The following is a 20,832-nucleotide window of genomic DNA, read 5'->3' on the forward strand; positions in this document are numbered from 1 at the left end:
CGCGGTGCGCCGGCCGCAGCGCGCCGGCCGCGGCGGCCATTGGAGGGTGAACCAACGGCAAAGGAAGACCTTTCTCTCTGTCTCTCTCTCTCACTGTCCACTCTGCCTGTCAAAAAATAAAAAAATAAAAAAATAAAAAATTGGCATCAACCTAAGAAGAAGTCTTTAGTGCTTCAGGGCTCTGTCTCTAGCTGTTTGAATGCAAGCATCCAATTCACAGGTGTTACAATGCCAAGAGGAAGCTGGTATACTGAATAACATCAGCAAGCTTCAAAATAATCTTAAAACAGTGTCAGATCCAATGTGGGAATATTTTAAAGTGAGAAATGTAGTCATTGATTCACTTACTAACAGTCTACTCTATGCTGGGTATTAAGAGACAGACAGACAAAAAATTTTAAAAACAGTCCTATATTTATGTTTCAAAACAGAAAAATCATGTTTGGAAAAGATCTGTGACTTTTTAGTTAAGCATAAACTCCAAGTAAATTAATAATGACCTGATGTTTGATATTCTCATGTATTCCTAGGCTACATGAGTTGACATAGTGCATATGGAGTAAGAAAATTAATGAACACTTTGTATCTGAGTTAGGTCATATCTGGAGAACCAGGATGAGGCTGGCCTTAAAAGAGAAAAAAAAAAAAAAAACACATTAACTAAATGTGTCTCTACCTCTCTCTCTGTAACTCTGCCTTTCAAATAAATAAAATAAATCCTTTAAAAAATTAAAAAATAAAAGAAGTAGGCAGGAGTCAGCACTGTAGCATAGCAGGTAAGGCTGCCGCCTGCAGTGCCAGCATCCCATATGGGTGCTATTTCAAGACCTGATCCAGTTCTCTGCTGTGACCTGGGAAAGCTGCTTGGGCCCCTGCACCAGTGTGAGGGACCCAGAAGAAGCTCCTGGCTCCTGCCTTCAGATCAGCCAAGCTCTAGCTGTTGCAGCCATTTGAGGAGTGAACCAGCAGATGGAAGTACTCTCTCTCTGCCTCTCTGTAACTCTGCCTTTCAAATAAATAAATAAATCTTAAACAAATAAATAAATGAACTAGGCAGTTGTCACAAGCTGACAATAAAATCTTATCTTTTTACTTCTGGTAAAAGCAGAATAGCTTGTTGCAGACCAACCTCCTACTGAGAACAACTAGAAACATTTGAAAAAAAAAAAAAAAATACGTGTTTACAATATCCGATGTATGGAGCTAACATCTTAGCGATAAAATGTACATCCAGGGGCCGGCACTGTGGCACAATGGGTAAAGCCGCCGCCTACAGTGCCAAGTCCTGGCTGCTCCACTTCCAATCCAGCTCTCTGCTATGGTCTGGGAAAGCAGACCTCTCTCTCTCTCTCTCTCTCTGTCTGTCTCTCCTTCTCTGTGTGTAACTCTGAATTTCAAATAAGTTTTCAAAAAAAAAAAAAATGCACATCCAGGGTAGGCATTATGACACAGCAGGTTAAGCCATCACTGGGACACCTGCATCTCTTATCACAGTGACTGCTTGGTCTCAGCTACTCTGTGCTTCAAAATCCAGCTTCCTGCTAATCTGCCTAGGAGGCAGTAGATGACGGCCCAAGTACCTGGGTTCCTGCCACTCATGTGGGACAGCCAGATGGAGTTCCTAGCTCCTGGCTGAAGCCTAGCCCAGCCTCAGCTGTTATAGGCATTCGGGAAGTGAACCAGTAGATGGAAGACCTCTCTCTCTCTCCCTCTCTCTCTCTCTCTCTTTCTCTCTCTGCCTCTCTGTAACTATGTGTCTCAAATAAATAAATAAATCTTTAAAAAGCCTTCCTAAATAACAAAAGAAATTAAAAGAAAAACAAAGAGCCAAGAACAGATACCACATAGTAAAAGGAGCACAATAAGTAAACACAGTAAAACACCTTAACAGAGCTGAATCCCAGTGTTTCAGTGGCATCAATTAAATCAGCAATTAAAGAAATAAAATTTATAAATAAGCTCAGAGAGAAACCCAAGTCTATGCAATATGCAAAAGATTATCTAAGAGGAAGTGATTCAACAAAGCTAAGTATAAAGAGATAAGCAAAAGTGTAACTGCAGGCTAATCCTCCACCTTGCGGCGCCGGCACACCGGGTTCTAGTCCCGGTCGGGGCGCCGGATTCTGTCCCGGTTGCCCCTCTTCCAGGCCAGCTCTCTGCTATGGCCAGGGAGTGCAGTGGAGGATGGCCCAGGTGCTTGGGCCCTGCACCCCATGGGAGACCAGGAAAAGCACCTGGATCCTGGCTCCTGCCATCGGATCAGCGCGGTGCGCCGGCTGCAGCGGCGGCCATTGGAGGGTGAACCAACGGCAAAAGGAAGACCTTTCTCTCTCTGTCTCTCTCTCTCACTGTCCACTCTGCCTGTCAAAAATTAAAAAAAAAAAAAAAAAAAAAAAAAAAAAAAAAAAAAAAAAAAAAAAAAAAAAGTGTAACTGCAATACATAAAAAGAGAAAGCTGTGGGAGTTTCCACAACCCAAAAAGGAGAAAATGTCTACTGATTCTTTCCCCACTCCTCAGTGTCATCAGGAGATGGCTGGAATTTTTGGAAAATGGTTGCAAAGTTACCTAGCACTATTGGATTCCTAAGCCCTGGCACATGGAACAGCAGAGCTATGCGATTCCAAAGAGACTATAAATCACAGCAACATATGTGAATATCTTGGTTCTAATAGATTTTTGATTCTGCTTCAACAGTGTCAATTTTGAAAAATGTTGATCCCAGTCACAGGAGAAAGGAAAAGACAAACTGTTTCACTACACTTAGGAAAAGGCAGGGCAAACTATTCAACATCAAATATAGCACACGTATTTCTACACTGGCAAGGGCCCTGCTCAATACTCATGGTTATCAACCATAAATAACTAGCCCTGCCAGGATGGTGCTCCAGCCCGATCTTAGCTTTGGGCATGTGTCTTGAACACATATGATTTCCTCTATTACATGGAAAGACAGAAATGTGTTCAAATACATATTTATTCTTTGAAATAAACCTTTAACTCTAAAAAAGAAGAGCAGAGCAGAACAGAGCAGAGCAGAGAAGAGAAGAGAAAAATAGGAAAACAGGTGTCAGGGGGCAGTGCTGGCTATGAACGTGTGCTCTGGGGTCTTGTCCTTTCTCCAGTTAATGGACATACAGAGCTGGGGGAAGGACTTACCAAGAGCATCTGGAGCCCTGAGGTAGCTTTCTTCTTTGTTCTGAAAGTGCTTAACACTTGGCTATCACACATTGGCGTTTTTATGTGATTTCTTCAACAAATAAATTAACATTTTCAAGACATCAAAGTTGTTTTGAAATGTGTGAAACACTGCCAAATGAAATGAGAGGTAGTTCATTCTATATTGTTCTAAAAGGCATGATAGGGTCAATAAATGGAAATAATAATAAAAACGGTAAGACTTATTGGTAATTTTGGTGCTTGCTCTATTCCAAGCACTATGCTAAACACATACAAAAAATGTTTTGAGACACAGAGGGACAGAGGGAGTGCTCCGACACATTGGTTCACTCCACAAATGTCCCATGATGTTTGGGGCCAAAGCTAGGAGCTGGGAACTCAATCTAAGTCTTCTTTGTGAGTGGCAGGGACCTAATTACTTGAGACATCACTGCTATTTCAAGAGTCAGGAGCCAAAGCTAAGTATCCAATCCAAGTATCCCAAAATGGGATAAATGGGATGTAAGAATCTTAACTAGCATCTTAACTGTTATCCTAAAAGCTCACCCTTAAATGCACTTTTTTTTTTTTTTTTTTTTTGACAGGCAGAGTGGACAGTGAGAGAGAGAGAGAGACAGAGAGAAAGGTCTTCCTTTGCAGTTGGTTCACCCTCCAACAGCCGGCGCGGCTGGCACACTGCAGCCAGCGCACTGCACTGATCTGAAGGCAGGAGCTAGGTGCTTCTCCTGGTCTCCCATGGGGTGCAGGGCCCAAGCACTTGGGCCATCCTCCACTGTACTCCCGGGCCACAGCAGAGAGCTGGCCTGGAAGAGGGGCAACTGGGACAGAATCCAGCACCCTGACCGGGACTAGAACCTGGTGTGCCGGTGCCGCAAGGCGGAGGATTAGCCTATTGAGCCATGGTGCCGGCTCTTAAATGCATTCTTATTTAAACTTCACCTATAGGATAGGCATTACTATTGAACTCACTATACAGATAATGCTGAAGCTTAACTGTAAAGTTTTTTTTTTTTTTTAAGATTTATTTTATTTATTTGAGAGACAGTTACAGAGAGAGGTAGAGACAGAGAGAGAGTGAGAGATCTTCCATCTGCTGGTTCATTCCTCAAGTGCTGTAACAGCTGGAGCTGAGCCAACCTGAAGCCAGGAGCTGGGAGTTTCTGCCAGGCCTCCCATTTGGGTGCAGGGGACAAGGACTTGGGCCACCTTCTAATGTATTCCCAGGCACATTAGAAGGGAGCTGGATCAGAAGCAGAGCAGCCAGGACTTGAACCGGTGACCACAGGGGATGCCGGCACTGCAGGCCAGGGCTTTAACCCACTGCACAACAGCACCAGCCCTGCTTAACTGAAAAGTTTTAAGTAACTCAGCAAACTTCTCTGGCTGGTAAGTAATGGATTTCAGTCCAAGCAGACTGACCACAGAATCGCTATACTCACTCGTGCCATGCAATCTACAGATTTTAACTCAATAAGAGGAGGAACTTTTTAACAACAGAGGTGTTAAACAACAGAACCTCAGTAAGTCTCTGTCAATGGAAGTGAGCAAGCACAGGCTGAATGACGGTGGCTACCACCTGCCGAATCTCCACAGCCAAATCTCCACTGTACGAAGTACTTTCCCTGGATATTCCCTCATCCTCACAGTAATCCTACATGGTGGGATTACCCTAGCTCACATGTTGAGAGACTAAGCAGCTTGCCTAAGATTGGTAAGTGGCAGAATAAAGAAATCTGTTAGGCTGACAGCAGAGCTCTCTGCATTCTCTTCCGCCGCCTTCAAGTCCAGAAAGATAAACGGGATTCCTAACTACATAGGCAGGAAGGTCTTCCAAGCCAATCCAAGATACTATAACCCTGGGGCCAGCATTGTGGCACAGCAGGTAAAGCTGCCACCTGCAGTGCTGGCATCCCATATGGGCACCAGTTTGAGTCCTGCCTGCTCCACTTCCGATCCAGCTCTCTGCTATGGCCTGGGAAAGCAGTAGAAGATGGCCCAAGTCCTTGGGCCCCTGCACCCATGTGGGAGACCTGGAAGAAGTTCCTGGCTCCTGGCTTCGGATCAGCACAGCTCTGGCCATTGTGGCCAACTGGGGAGTGAACCAGTGGATGGAAGACCTCTCTCTCTATCTCTTCTTCTCTGTGTAACTCTTTCAAATAAATAAATAAATCTTCAACAAAAAGATATGGGGGCAGATGTTTAGCCTAGCAGTTAAGATAACTGCCTCTGCCATATCAGAGAAGCTAGGTTTAATTCTCAGCACTGGCTCCTGACTCCAGCTTTTCCTGCTAACTGCAGACCCTAGGAGACAGTAGGGATGGCCCAGGTTGGGTTCCTGCCACCCTCAAGGGAGACCTTTGGCCTCAGCCTGGTCTTGTCTGTTGCAGGCATTTGAGGAGTGAACTAGTACATAAGAACTACATCTGTCTCTTTATCTCTCTGCCTCTCAAATAAATGAATAAAAATGTTTTTAAAAAGTATATACATACGCCGGCGCCGCGGCTCACTAGGCTAATCCTCCGCCTTGCAGCGCCAGCACACCAGGTTCTAGTCCCGGTCAGGGCGCCGGATTCTGTCCCGGTGGCCCCTCTTCCAGGCCAGCTCTCTGCTGTGGCCTAGGAGTACAGTGGAGGATGGCCCAAGTGCTTGGGCCCTGCACCCCATGGGAGACCAGGAGAAGCACCTGGCTTCTGCCTTTGGATAGGTGCGGTGCGCTGGCCACAGCGCGCCGGCCGCGCCGGCCATTGGAGGGTGAACCAACGGCAAAGGAAGACCTTTCTCTCTGTCTCTCTTTCTCACTGTCTACTCTGCCTGTCAAAAAAAAAGTATATACATACACCACTATATTTTTAAATAATGTTTCAAATAATACAGAAAAAAAAAGAAGCAATGGTTATCTATAAGGAGAGAGTTCAGGAGCAAAAGGAAAACTAACTTTTCACTGAACACGCTTTTGTGCCTTCCAAATTTTGTACCATGTGCTATATTAATAGTCAGAAATAAATAAAATTGTTTCTTTGTACTTTATTTTCATGAGGATTTCTTTTTTTATTTTTATTTTTATTTATTTTTTATTTTTTTGACAGGCCCCGACCGGGACTAGAATCGGTGTGCCAGCGCCGCAAGGCGGAGGATTAGCCTAGTGAGCCGCGGCGCTGGCCTCTTTTTTTATTTTTATTTACTTGTTTTCATTTTATTTGAAAGGCAGAGAGACAGAGAGATTAATTTGCTATGTAATGGTTCATTACTCAACAGCCAGGGCTGGGCTGGGCCAGGCTGAAGCCAGGAGCCCAGAATTCCATTTGGGTCTCCCAAGTAGATGGCAGAAACTCAAGTACATCAGATTGGAAGCAGGGTAGCTGGGGGCTCAAACTGATATGGGATGCAGGCATCCCAAGCAGCAACTTAAGCTGCTGTGCCCAACCCATTCATGAGGATTTCTGAGAAACCATGTGACTTGAGAAATAATAAAACTAGTAACTTTTCCCCCACTTAGTTAGGTTCAAACACTTTGCTGCCAACCATCTCCAACAAACACAGCAGCCGGTCATCTAAGTTGAACTGAAACACTGCAGGTGGTATTCTTCCTTCAGTCACCCATGGAGAGCTGGCCAGGTTTAGAAACAGCCTACATGCTCAAACACGGGGTCTGGAGCCTGGGGTCAGGATGGGAAGGCTGGATTTAGTTCAATGGATGTGCCAAAACAGGAATCACTTACCCGATCATAGGTGTCCCCCTCGAGTTCTCCCCACTTCCTGCCATCCCACGAGGTGACTCGAACTCTATCCCTGATACCCTGAGGCACATAGCTGTGAAGAACCTTCTGTAGTCTGCCTGTCCGGGAAGTGGACAGATCATTGGCAGCAAGATTGCCTAAGGAAACAAAGATATTTCAGAAGCCATGGCCCAGTGGAACATCCCACCAGCAATAGTACTGACAGACCAATTCTCAGGGCAATCAGTAGACTCAAGGGGACGGTGCTATGGCATAGCAGGTAAAACCACCACCTGCCATGCCAGCATCCCATATGAGTGCCAGCTCAAGTCCCAGCTGCTCCACTTCCAATCCAGCTCTCTGCTATGGTCTGGGAAAGCAGCAGAAGATGGCCCAAGTCCTTGGGCCCCAGCACCTGCATGGGAGACCCAGAAGAAGCTCTAGCTCCTGGCTTTGGATCGACCCAGCTCCAGCCATTGCAGCCATTTGGGGAGTGAATCAGCAAATGGAAGACCTCTCTCTCTCTCTTTGCCTCTTGCCTCTCTGTAACTCTGCCTTTCAAATAAATAAATAAATCTTCAAAAAATATACAGACTCAAGGGGCAGGGATGTTTATTATGTGCACAGCACAGTATCAGTCACCCTGGAATGGGAGTGGTAAAGGCAAACAGCTACAATAGATCAGAAAGGTGGCACAGTGGGTTAAGCAGCCGTCTGCAGTGCTGACACCCCATATGGGCATCAGTTCAAGTCCTACCTGCTCCACTTCCTATCCAGCTCCCTGCTAATGGACCTGGGAAAGCAGCAGAAGATGGCCCAAGTGTCTGGGCCCCTGTACCCACGTAGGAGCCACAGATGAAGCTCCTGGCTTTGACCTGGCCTCATCCTGGTCATTGTGGCCATTTGGGGAGTGAACCAGCAGATGGAAGATCTCTCTCTGTCTTTCCCCCTCTCTCTGGAACTCTGATTTTCAAATAAATAAATAAATCTTAAAGAAATGAGGCAGATCAGGTAAGAATAGTTAAGAAATATGCTCTCTCCTACCATTTTTTTAAAAGATTTATTTATTTATTTGAAAGTCAGAATTACACAGCGAGAGCAGAGGAAGAGAGAGAAAGAGAGAGATCTTCCACCCCATGGTTTACTCCCCAATTGGCCACAACGGCCAGAGCTGCGCCGATCTGAAGCCAGGAGCCAGGAGCTTCTTCTGGGTCTCCCACGTGGGTGCAGGGGCCTAAGCACTTGAGCCATCCTCTACTGCTATTCCAGGCCATAGCAGAGAGCTGGATCGGAATAGGAACAGCCAGGTCTCAAACTGGCGCCTACATGGGTTGCCGGCGCTTCAGGCCAAGGCGCCAGCCCCCTCTTTTTTTTTTTTTTTTTTTTTTTTTAATATTTATTTACTTATTTGAAAGGCAGAGTGATAGGGAGAGAGAGATCTTCCATCCTTTGGTTCACTCCCCAAATGGCTGCAATGGCCTGGGATAGTCTGAGCTGATCCAAGCTGAAGCCCAGAACTCCAACTGGATCTGCTATCTGGGTCTGTGTCTGCTGCTTTCCCAGGTGCATTAGCTAGGAACTGGATTGGAAGCAGAGCAGTCAGGACTCAAACTAGCATTCCAATAGAGGATGCTAGCATTGCAAGCAGTAGCTTAACACCACAGGGTGCCAGGATCACAAGTGGTAGCTTAACACACTGCGCCACATCACGGGTCCCTCTCCTACTATTCTTGAAACATGTGGCTCTTTTCATCTTTGGTAGATACTACAAGTTATTTACCCAACATGTATTCTCTTATTCCTTAGTATTAGAACCTTAATTTTATTGGGAGTCGGCAATGTACCCAAAAAAAGACTATTTCCCAGCCTCCTTTTGTAATTAAGTATGACTATATGACTATATGACTCAGTTTCGGTCAATAAGTTGTAGGCATAGCAGGTAAAGCCACGACCTGCAATTCTGGCATTCCAAACGAGCAACGGTTCAGGTCTCGGCTGCTCCACTTTTCTTTTTTTTTTTTCCAAAGATTTATTTATTTATTTGCAAGTCAGAGTTACATAGAGAGAGAAGAGGCAGAGAGAGAGAGAGAGAGAGAGAGAGAAAGAAAGTCCTCCATCTGCTGGTTCACTCCCCAGAAGCTCCTGGCTTCAGCTTGGTCCAGATCTGGCTGTGGCAGCCATCTGGGGAATAACAGGAGATAAAAGAGATATGTCTCTGTCTCCTAATTCTGACTTTCAAATAAATATTTTAAAAAAATAAGCTACTTCTGAAAACATGCTTTTGAAAAGGTGACACAAGAATGGGTATTTAACCTAGTGGTTAAGACATTGGTTAAGACATAAGTATCGGGGCCTGTGCTCTGGCGCAGCAGGTTAACATCCTGGCCGGCAGTGCCAGCATCCCATATGGGCGCCGGTTCAAGGCTCAGCTGCTCCACTTCTGATCCAGCTCTCTGCTGTGGCCTGGGAAAGAGTAGGAGATGGCCCAAGTCCTTGGGTCCCTGCATCCGTGTGGGAGACCTGGAAGAAGCTCCTGGCTCCTGGCTGCGGATTGACGCAACTCCGGCTGTTGCAGCCAATTGAGGAGTGAACCATCGGATGGAAGATCTCTTTCTCTCTCTGTCTCTCCTCTCTCTGTGTAACTCTGACTTTGAAATAAAATAAATAAATCATTAAAAAAAAAAAAAGATATAAGTATCCCACACTGGAGCACCTGTGTGCAATATCCAGCTCCAGCTTCCTGCTAATGCAGACCCTGGCAGGCAGCAGTGATGGCTCAAGTGACTGCGTTCCTGTCACCCACATGGGAGACCTGGTCTGAGCTCCTGGCTCTTTTTTTTTTTTTTTTTTTTTTTTTTTGACAGGCAGAGTGGATAGTGAGAGAGAGAGACAGAGAGAAAGGTCCTCCTTTTGCCGTTGGTTCACCCTCCAATGGCCACCGCGGCCGGCACACTGCGGCCGGCGCACCGCGCTGATCTGAAGGCAGAAGCCAGGTGCTTCTCCTGGTCTCCCATGGGGTGCAGGGCCCAAGCACTTGGGCCATCCTCCACTGCACTCCCGGGCCACAGCAGAGAGCTGGCCTGGAAGAGGGGCAACCGGGACAGAATCCGGCACCCCGATCGGGACTAGAACCTGGTGTGCCGGCGCCACAAGGTGGAGGATTAGCCTATTGAGCCACGGCGCCGGCCGCTCCTGGCTCTTAATTTTAGTCCTGGCCACTCCAGGCATTTGGGAAGTGAGCTAGTGAGTCAGAGCTCTCTATTTCTATCTCTCCCGGCCCCATCCCCATCCCTCCCTTTTGCTCTCTCTTTCAAATAAATATATTTTTTAAGATTTATTTATTTATTTATTTTAAAGTCAGAGTTACAGAGAAGGAGAGGCAGAGGTAGAGAGAGAGAAAGAGAAAGATCTTTCATCTGCTGCTTCAATACCCAAATAGCCACAACAGTCAGGGCTTAGCCAGGCTGAAGCCAAGAGCCAGGAGCTTCTTCCAGGTCTCCCAGGTGGGTGCAGGGGCCCAAGCACTTGAGCCATCCTCTGCTGCTTTCCTAGGCACATTAGCAGGGAGTTGGATCAGCAGTGGAGCAGGGGCTGGCACAGTGACATAGGTTAATCCTCCACCTGCAGCGCCAGCATCCCATATGGGCACCGGTTCTAGTCCTGGCTGCTCTACTTCCAATCCTGCTGTCTGCTGTGACCTGGGAAAGCAGTGGAGGATGGTTGAGCGCTTGGGCCCCTGTATCTGCATGGGAGACTGGGAAGAAACACCTGGCTCCTGGCTTCGGATCAGCGCAGCTCCGGCCATTGCGGTCATTTAGGGAGTGAATCAACAGAAGGAAGAACTTTCTCTCTCCCTCTCACTGTCTGTAACTCTACTCAAATAAATAAAAATTAAAAAATAAAATAAAAAAGAAGAAGTGGAGTAGCTGGGACTTGATCCAGCACCCGTATGGGATGCTGGTGTCGCAGGCTGTGGCTTTACCCGCTATACCACAGCATTAGTTCCGAAAAGAAATTTTTATAACAAGCAAGTTCTATTCACCTCCCTCTGATCTTGAGACCCATCATATGGTACGATCTTAACTAGGCAAGGTAGGGTACCCTCCCTGCCCAAGACACCAGCACCCTGACTTACGGCAACAGCCAGTCTGAAGTAATGCTAATGTCTTTCCTCCTGGGGCCGCACACAGGTCAAGCACGGTGTCCCCAGGCTGCAGGCCAAGGGCCAGGACAGGCAGCAAGGAGGCAGCATCCATCAGGTAGTAGTCCATAACACCTTGGCTGCCAAGTCTGGAAGAGAACAACTGATAGTTAAATTGCAGGACAGATCACTCATGGGAGTCAAGGCCTCAAAGTCCACGTTAAGGAACCTATGAGCTCCACTCAGCAAAAGCTTACTTCTCAAAATTCACTTATACAATAGTTAACAGTGATCCTTTGAAAACACAGATCAGAGGCAGGCATTTGGAGGAGCAGCCCACAGTGGTCCACAACTGGGCCAGGCTGAAGCCAGGAGCTGGGAACTCAATCCAAGTCTCCCACATGGGTGGCAGGGATTCAAGTACTTGAGCCATCATCTGTTGCCTCCCAGGGTGCATATCAACAGGAAGCTGGAATTGAGAATGGAGCTGAAACTCAAACATAGGCACTTTCAATATCGCAGACAGATGTCCTAAGCAGCATCCTTACCACTGTACCAAACACCTGCCCCAAGTTTTCTTTAAAGTACTTGTTATTTACTTTAAATGTAGAGTACAGATGTGTGTGTGTGTGTGTGTGTGTGTATCCCCCCCCCCCCCCATTAGAATGTTAGCTCTACAAGAGCAGATTTTTGTTTGCTTTGTTCACTATAATGTGCTCAACACTTGAAACAATGCTTGGCACACAGTAGGATCTTGGTTTTGTTTACATATTGAGATAACAAAGTGCTTCCTGGATTCAGAGAGAGGAATCATCAATCGTGCTCATCAGAATAAACTGGGCTGGGCCTGATGAAGGAATAAGAGGCCTTCATTCGAAGAGAAAGGAAGAGAACTGAGGCAGGCGTTTGGTGTAGCAGTTGAGTGGCCGCTTGCGATGCCTGCAGCCCATGGTGCAGTGCCTGGTTCAATCCAGCTTCCTGCTAATGCACATCCTGGGAGGCAGCACCAGACAGCTTAAATACTTGGGATCCTGCCACACACATGGGAGACCCAGGAGCTGGGCTCCTGGCTTCGGCCTGGTCCAGCCTCAGCTGTTGCAGATATCTGGGGAGTGAACCAGAGGATGGAAGATCTCTCTGTCCTTTTACCTTTCAAAAAAATGAAAATAGATACTTTAAATTAAAAAAAAAAAAACTCTATAATTAGAAGTTTAGACTATAACTTGTAAACAGTTACTAAAATTTCTAGGGAAAATGAACTAATCAGACAAGTCTGAGTTTTAGAGAATTAAGTAGGCTAGAAAGAACAAATCAGAGGGACAAGCATTTGGCAGAAGTAACATGCCACTTGGGACACTCAGATCCCTTATGGGAGTTCTTGGGTTCAAATCTCAGCTCCACTCCTGACTTTACCCTCCTGCTAATGAGCACCCTGACAGGCAGTAAGTGATGGCTTAAGTACTTGGGTCCCTAACACATACACAGGAAACCTGGATCAGGTTCTGGGCTCCAGCTTTGGCTGGCCCAGCTCTGGACCCTGGCTGATGCAGGCATTGGGAAGTGAACCACTGGATGGAAGATATCTCTTTTTCTTTCTCTTTTAAATAAAATTAAAATAAATTTTTAAATAGAATTAGAGACAACAGCTGGCAGCCACCATCTGAGAGGGAGGGAAAACAGCAGCTTAAATGTCATAGGATTCCCTACCCGTAGGCCAGTTGTCCTAAGGGCAGTTGTGATGAGTAGTCATCCCTTCCACCTGAGACAGCTCAGAATGGACAGCCCTGGGAACAGACTCAGGGAGACAGACACCCTGTTAGGAAAAGGGTCTGGGAGAAGGACACAGCACCACTGAGGGTCAGCCACAAGAGGTGCAACCCCCAGTCCTGAGACTTGTTAACACCTCAAGTATTCACAAGTAGGCTCAGGCTGTTGAGGATATTTTTAAAGTCAAACCATGTTTGGACTGAAACTGAGTGCTCCGTGCCTCACAAAGGAGAATAACAAAAGGACAGAGAAATCTGAGGCCAGCAGCGACTACTATCACACCAGCACTGACCTATAAAACTCATCAAGGACGGTGCTGCGGCTCACTAGGCTAATCCTCAGCCTGCGGCACCGGCACTCCAGGTTCTAGTCCCGGTTCTATCCCGGCTGCTCCTCTTCCAGTCCAGCTCTCTGCTGTTGCCCGGGAAGGCAGTGGAGAATGGCCCAAGTCCTTGGGCCCTGCACCCGCATGGGAGAACAGCAGGAAGCACCTGGCTCCTGGCTTTGGATAGGCGCAATGTGCTGGCCGTAGCAGCCATTTGGGGGGTAAACCAATGGAAAAGGAAGACCTTTCTCTCTGTCTCTCTCTGTCTCTCTTACTAACTCTGCCTGTCAAAAAAAAAAAAAAAAAAAAGATTTGTTTATTTGAAAGTTACAGAGTGGGAGAAACAGAGAGAGATTATCTTCCATCTGCTGGCTCACTACCCAAATGGCTACAACAGCCAGGGCTGGGCCAGGCAGAGGCCAGGAACCTGGAAATCCATCCAGGTCTCCTACATGGGTTCAAGGATTTGGGCCACCTTCTGCTACTTTCCCAGGTACATTAGCAGGGAGCTGGATCAGAAGTGGAGTGGCCAGGACTAGGTCCAGCACTCATATGGAATGCTGGCACTGCAGGTGACAGCTTAATCCACTGCGCCACAATGCTGGCCTCCAATTATAGATTTTTAAAATAAGTGTCTTCCTCCCGAGGCTGGAAACCCTATGAGGGCTTGTGCACCAATAACCCAGGTACTTAAGTGCCTGGCATATAGTATACAATAAATATTTGTCAAATGAATCCATCTTTGAAAGGTCAATTCACACATCCTATGACAGTGAGCTCTCTACTCTCCATTTCTAAAGCACAATTCAGCATCTGATTCTGGAGTCTTTTCTCATCCAACTTCATATAAGAGGACAGGAGCACCGGATCAAGAGACTGAAGTTCTTTTTTTTTCCAAGCTGGTACTTACTTTGAGTCCCTAGGCAAGCACCATTTCCTAGGAAAGACTCACTTTATCTTTGGTACCCAGTTACTTGTCCTATTCACTTTTTGGTGGCTGTGAGGGCATTTTAACTTGACAGGGTATAGTAAGTGCTCATGTAGAGATGGCTGTCTTCTACAGGAAGCAGCAGAGAGCAGTTCAAAGCCCAGGTTCTGGGGTCAGACCACCTAGCTGGGGTTTGAATACTAGCTGCATCAGTTATTATAAGAAAGACTCAAAGCAAGTAAGTGTCTTAACTTCTCTGTACCTCAGTTACCTCAAACGTAAACAAGCAGCAATAATATTACCCACTTTGGGGCCGGTGCTGTGGTGCAGCGGGTTAATGCCCTGGCCTGAAGCGCCGGCATCCCATATGGGCGCCAGTTTGAGACCCGGCTGCTCCACTTCCGATCCAGCTCTCTGCTGTGGCCTGGGAAAGCAGTAGAAGATGGCCCAAGTTCATGGGCCCCAGCACCCACGTAGGAGACCCAGAGGAGGCTCCTGGCTTCTGGCTTTGGATCAGTGCAGTTCTGGTCATTGCAGCCAATTGGGGAGTGAACCATCGTATGGAAGACCTCCCTCTCTCTCTCTCTCTGCCTCTCCTCTCTCTGTATAACTCTTTCCAATAAATAAATAAATCTTTAAAAAAAAGATTTAAAAAAAATATTACCCACTTCATAGGGACAGAACAAAAGGAGGTAACACACATTACAGTACTTAGAAAAATGCCTATCCTGGGGATCGGTGCTGTGGCGTAGTAAGTAAAGCCACCACCTGCAGTGCTGGCATCCCATATGGGCACTGGCTCAAGTCTTGGCTGTTCCACTTCCAATCCAGCTCTCTGCTATGGCCTGGGAAAGCAGCAGAAGATGGCCCAAGTGCTTGGGCCCCTGCACCCACATGAGAGACCTGGAAGAAGCTCCTGGCTCCTGGCTCCTGGCTTCAGATCGGTCCAAATTGGGCTGTTGTGGCCATTCTGTAACTCTGCATTTTGAATAAATTAATGAAAAAAAAAAAAGAAGAAAAATGCTTATCCTGGAGTTGGGCATTTAAAAAAAAAGGATTTTTATTTATTTGAAAGACAAAGTTACAGAGAGAAAGGGAGAGACAGAGAAAGGGAGAAAGATCTTCCATCCGCTGCTTCGCTCCCCAAATGGCCACAGTGACTAGGGCTGGGCCAGGCAGAAGCCAGGAGCCCAGAGCTTCTTCCGGGTTTCCCATGGGTGTAGGGGCCCAAGCACTTGGGCCATCCTCCCCAATGCTCTTCTAGGAGCATTAGCAAAGAGCTGGATTGGAAGTGGAAAGGCAAGGACTTAAACTGGTGTCCATATGGGACACTGATGTCACAGGCAGTGGCTTAACCTGCTACGCTACAACACTGGGCCTGGGGGTGGGTGTATGACACAGAGGTTAAGATGCTGCTTGGGGCCGGCACCATGGAATAGCAGGTAACGCCACTGCCTGCAGTGCCGGCATCCCATATGGGCACCAGTTCAAGTCCCTGATGCTCCACTTCCAACCCAGCTCTCTGCTATAGCCTGGGAAAGCAGTAGAAGATGGCCCAAGTGCTTGGGCCCCTGCATCCGCCTATGAGACCTAGAAGAAGCTCCTGGCTCCTGGCCTCAGCTCAGCTCAGCTCCAGCCATTGTTGCCATCTGGGGAGTAAGCCAGTGAATGGAAGATTCCTTTCTCTCTGTAACTCTCTGCCTTTCAAATAAATAAATAAATCTTGGAAAAAAAAAAAAAAGATGGTGCTTATGGGTAAAGCTAGCACCTGCAGCACCAGCATCCCATATGGATGCCAGTTCAAGTCCCAGCTGCTTCACTTCCGATCCAGTGCACTGCTGATGCTCCTGGGAAAGCAGTGGAAGACAGCCCAACTGCACAGGCCCCTGCACCACATGGGAGACTAGGACAAAGCTCCTGGCTTTGGACCTGCCCAGCCCCAGCCACTGCAACCATTTGGGGAGTGAACCAGCAGATGGAAGATATTTCTCTCTCTCCAACTCTGTCTTTCAAATATATAAATATATAAATGTTGAAAAAAAATATGCTTCTTGGTATGGAGTGTCTGATTTGAGGCCCAGCTCCTCTATTTCCAATCCAGTTTCTTGCTGATGGGTGCTCTGGGAAGCAGCAGGATGTATCAAATAACTGGGTCACCCATATGGGAGATGCACATTGAGATGCAGGCTCGCTTTGGCCTGACACAGCCCTGGCTATTGCTCTCTGTCTCTTTGCCTTTTAAAAAGCAAAAGAAAGAAAAGAAATTATAATTTTTTAAAAAAGAAAGGAAAGATGTGTAGCCTGTATAAGCACACTATAATATTAACAATATTATGGTTCTTATCATAGAGGGCAGGCGCTGGGTCTCCTCATGTCTGCTTGCAGCTGGTACTCCAGACAGACCCAGGAGCTGGTGCTGTGGCATAGTGGGTAAAGCCGCCGCCTGCTGTGCCAGCATTCCATATGGGAGCCAGTTCAAATCCTGGCTGCTCCACTTCTGATCTAGCTCTCTGCTATGGCCTGGGAAAGCAGTAGAAGATGGCCCAAGTCCTTGGGCCCCTGCACCCATGTAGGAGATCGGGAAGAAGTTCCTGGCTCCTGGCTTCAGATCAGCACAGCTCCAGCCATCGTGACCATCTGGGGAGTGAACCAGCAGATGGAAGACCCCCGACCTCCCCCGCCCCCCCGCTTCTGTAACTTTGCCTTTCAAATAAATAAATAATTAAAAAAAAAAAAAAAAAAAAAAAACCAGACCCAGTGACGGCTCTAGATCCTACCTTGCAGGAGAGAAGCGGCTGACATCTCCTCTGGCAAAAGTGAAGCATCGAAGGTTTGGACTACAGGCCCAGGAGGCTGGGGATGGTGTTGTAGCTTGGCCACTCTCAGGCTCCAGTTCCCAGTGGGTGACGGCGTCGTTCACAAAGTCCCTGGCACTCAGCTGCTCCAGGTTAGCACTCACGTGATCCCAAGCAGCAAAGTTATTGACCAGTGCACCATACTTCTGCTCTGAGAGGAGACTGACACGGATAGATGGCCAAAGATCCCCAAACTGCACACTGTAAGTCATGTCAAAATTCTGCAGAGCCAGTTGACTGGCAGGGAACCGGGGCTCTGTGGAAGCCTAAAACAGAAAGTACAGGCTTACTGTCCTGCTCCATCTCACCTCTATTCCCTACTGCCAGACCCTACCAACTCCTTAGAGATCAGGGAGTAAATCTGGGTCCAGCCAATACCCACCGCTGCCATTACATCGGCCATTAATCCTACCATTGCCTACTTGCTAGAGGAGAAATGTGGGAGCAAAAAGTGGTGGGGAGCTGGCCTTACATCCCAGAATCGTGAGAAAAAGGAAGCTATAATTTACAATAAATACAAAGAGCAGGGGTGGGAGTTGTGGCACAGGTTAAGCAGCCACTTGGGATGCCATGTTCCGTATCAGATTGCCTGGGATGGAGTCCCACCTCTACTTTCCAACCAGCTTCTTGCTAATGTAGACCCTGGGAGGTAGCAAATAATGGCCAAAGAACTTTAGTTCCTGCCACCCACATGGGAGATTTGTGTAGAATTCCTGGCTCCTGATTTCACCCTGGTTGATGGCATTTGGGAAGTGAACCAATGAACAGAAGAGCTCTCTCTCTCTGCTTTCTTTTTTTTAGTAATTTATTTGAAAGTCAGAGTTACACAGAGAGAGGAGAGAGAGAGAGGGAGAGGGAAAGGGAGAGGGAGAAGGACAGGGACAGGGACAGGGAGAGGGGGAGGGGGAGGGAGAGAGAGGTTTTCTATCTGATGGTTCACTCCCCAATTGGTCGCAATGGCCGGAGCTGTGCCAATCCGAAGCCAGGAGCTTCTTCCGGGTCTCCCACATGGGTGCAGGGGTCCAAGGATTTGAGCCATCTTCTACTGCTTTCCCAGGCCACAGCAGAGAGCTGGATCAGAAGTGGAACAGCTGGTTCTCAAACGAGGCCCATCAGGGATGCTGGCGCTTCAGGCCAGGGTGTTAACCTGCTGTGCCACAGCACTGGTCTCTCCTTTTCTTTTTTAGAAGATTTATTTAATTTATTTGAAAGGCAGGGTTAGAAAGAGAAAGAAAGAGATTCCATCTGCTGGTTCGCTTCCCAGATGGCCACAACTAGGGTGGGCTGAAACCAGGAGCCAATACCTTCTTCCGGGTCTTCCATATAGGTGTGCAAGCCTAAAGACTTGGGGTATCCTCTGCTGCTTTCCCAGGAGCATTAGCAGCAGCTAGATTGGAAGTGGAACAACCAGGACTTGAACTGGTGCCCAAATGGGCTTCTGGCACTGCAGGCTGTGGCTTAACCTGCTGTGCCACAGCACCAGCCCAACACTGCCTTTCAAATAAATATTTTTTTAAAATTATTTTATTTATTTATTTACTTGAAAGTCAGAGTTACACAGAGAGAAGACAGGCAGAAAGAGAGAGGTCTCCTATCCAATGGTTCACTTCCCAATTGGCTGCAATGGCTAGAGTTGTGCCAATCCGAAGTCAGGAGCCAGGAGCTCCCTCAGGGTCTCCCACATGGGTGCAGGGGCCCAAGGACTTGGGCCATCCTCCACTGCCTTCCCAGGCCATAGCAGAGAGCTGGATTGGAAGAGGAGCAGCCAGGCCTTGAACTGGTGCCCACATAGGATGCTGGCACTTCAGGCCAGGGTGTTAACCCGCTGTGCCTCAGCACCGGCCCTTCAAGTAAATATTTTTTTTTGACAGGCAGAGTGGACAGTGAGAGAGAGACAAACAGAGAAAGGTCTTCCTTTAACGTTGGTTCACCCCCCAATGGCCGCTCCACCGGCGCACTGCGGCCAGTGCACCACGCCAATCCGAAGCCAGGAGCCAGGTGCTTCTCCTGGTCTCCCATGTGGGTGTAGGGCCCAAAGACTTGGGCCGTCCTCTACTGCACTCCTGGGCCACAACAGAGAGCAGGACTGGAAAAGGAGCAACTGAGACAGAATCCGGCACCCCGACCGGGACTAGAACCCGATGTGCCGGCGCTGCAGGTGAAGGATTAGGCTATTGAGCTGCGGCGCCGGCCTCAAATAAATATTTTTTAAAAATAGGGGCCAGCGCCATGGCGTAGCAGGGTAAGCCACTGTCTGCATTACTGACATTCCATATAGGCGCCAGTTTAAGTCCCAGCTGCTCCATTTCTGATCCAGCTCCCTGATGATGGCCTGCGAAAGCAGTAGATGGCCCAAGTGCTTGGGCCCCTGTACCCACATGGGAGATCCACAAGAAGCTCCTGGCTCCTAGCTTTGGATCGGCCCAGCTCCTGCCATTGCAGTCATTTGGAGAGTGAACCAGTGGACAGAAGACCTCTCTCTCTCTCCCTCTGTGACTCTGCCTCTCAAATAAATATTAAAAAAAAAAAAAAAAAAGAGGCCAGTGCCGTGGCTCAATAGGCTAATCTTCCGCCTTGCAGTGCCGGCACACCGGGTTCTAGTCCCAGTCGAGGCGCCGGATTCTGTCCCGTGGCCCCTCTTCCAGGCCAGCTCTCTGCTGTGACCAGGGAGTACAGTGGAGGATGGCCCAAGTGCTTGGGCCCTGCACCCCATGGGAGACCAGGAGAAGCACCTGGCTCCTGCCTTCGGATCAGTGTGGTGCGCCGGCCGCAGTGCGCCCGCCGCGGTGGCCACTGGAGGGTGAACCAACGGCAAAGGAAGACCTTTCTCTCTCTCTCTCTCTCTCACTGTCCACTCTGCCTGTCAAAAAAAAAAAAAAAAAAAAAAAAAAAAAAAAAAGAACATGGACAACTTATTTAAAAACAACATGTGGGGGTTATCAATAAAGGGAGTCTTGGCATAAGAGGAATTTAAAGAGGATGGGAGCTCAGAGAGGACTTTTGAGAAGAGCCTGCAGAAGGCTAGAACAAACTATTGAGGCCCTAGGAAAGCTTTAGGCTTAAAGACAAAAGATCCTTTTCTTCTGAACAATCTTATTTTCCAAAACACATTCATGTCTACTAGATTATGTGAACAAAAGCAACAATAGCAGGCACCAGCACTGTGGCGCAGCAGGTTAAAGCCCCATCTTGCAGCACCGGCATTCCACATGGGCCCCGGTTCAAGTCATGGCTGCCCCACTTCCGATCCAGCTCTCTGCTGTGGAAAGCAGTGGAAGATGGCCCAAGTCCTTGAGCCCCTGCATCCCTGTGGGAGACCCAGAAGAAGCTCCTTGCTCCTGGCTTCAGATCAGCTCAGCTCTAGCCGTTGTGGCCATTTGGGAAGACAAATGGAAGACCTCTTTCTCTGTATCTACCTCTCCCCATAACTCTTTCAAATAAATAAAACAAATCTTAAAAAAAAAAAAAAAAGATTCTAAGACTCTTTAAAAAAGTATTAAAGTAACAACAGTAGTGCTCAGTAGAATGCAGTAAAAACAGTCTTCCCCATGTGACGGAGAGATGGGGGTAACTTACCTCAGTCATGCAGTGACTGGTAGCACAATGCTCAAAGCACAGGGTTGAGGGTTGTTTTGGGAGAGTTCTTAGAACTCAGGAAGGGGGATAGAGAGAGTTCACCGGAGGTGTGAACCAACAGGGACTCGCAGGATGATTCTATGGTTACCAGAGAAGGACGTAAGCTAGGTTTGAAGAGCAAGGTAGATTAACAGGGAAATGAAGACTGCACACGAGCAGTCCACAGGCTGGTCCTGGCTGCCACAGCTGGGACGCTTCTATGGCTGGCAGCCTTGACACTGTCTGTGACTTCTGGTCTGGCCTGGATTTGGTCCAGTCGGAACTCCTGCTCAGGCCCTCATTTCTT

The 20,832-nt window shown here is 47.7% G+C and overlaps 1 protein-coding gene across 5 annotated transcripts in view; it reads right to left on the minus strand.

Moving 5' to 3' along the window:
* The window catches only part of NSUN4 (NOP2/Sun RNA methyltransferase 4), a 54,675-nt gene that overhangs the window by 29,074 nt on the left and 4,769 nt on the right, over nt 1-20,832 (minus strand). For 2 of the 5 annotated variants that reach the window (XM_089300735.1, XM_051856522.3), the window contains exons 2-5: nt 16,833-17,176; nt 14,959-15,033; nt 11,030-11,184; nt 6,898-7,052 (exon numbers count right to left, since the gene is read on the minus strand). In XM_089300735.1, coding sequence (XP_089156861.1) covers nt 6,898-7,052; nt 11,030-11,184; nt 14,959-15,033; nt 16,833-17,176 — 729 coding nt within the window. Of the gene's footprint in view, nt 1-3,157; nt 3,308-6,897; nt 7,053-11,029; nt 11,185-14,958; nt 15,034-16,832; nt 17,177-20,832 lie in introns of all 5 variants that reach the window. The other 3 variants (XM_089300736.1, XM_002715124.6, XR_016211043.1) reach the window with 2 other exon arrangements.

Source organism: Oryctolagus cuniculus, chromosome 7 (genome assembly GCF_051225735.1).
Source record: "Oryctolagus cuniculus isolate XC-2025 breed Fujian yellow rabbit chromosome 7, ASM5122573v1, whole genome shotgun sequence".
NCBI lineage: Eukaryota > Metazoa > Chordata > Mammalia > Lagomorpha > Leporidae > Oryctolagus > Oryctolagus cuniculus.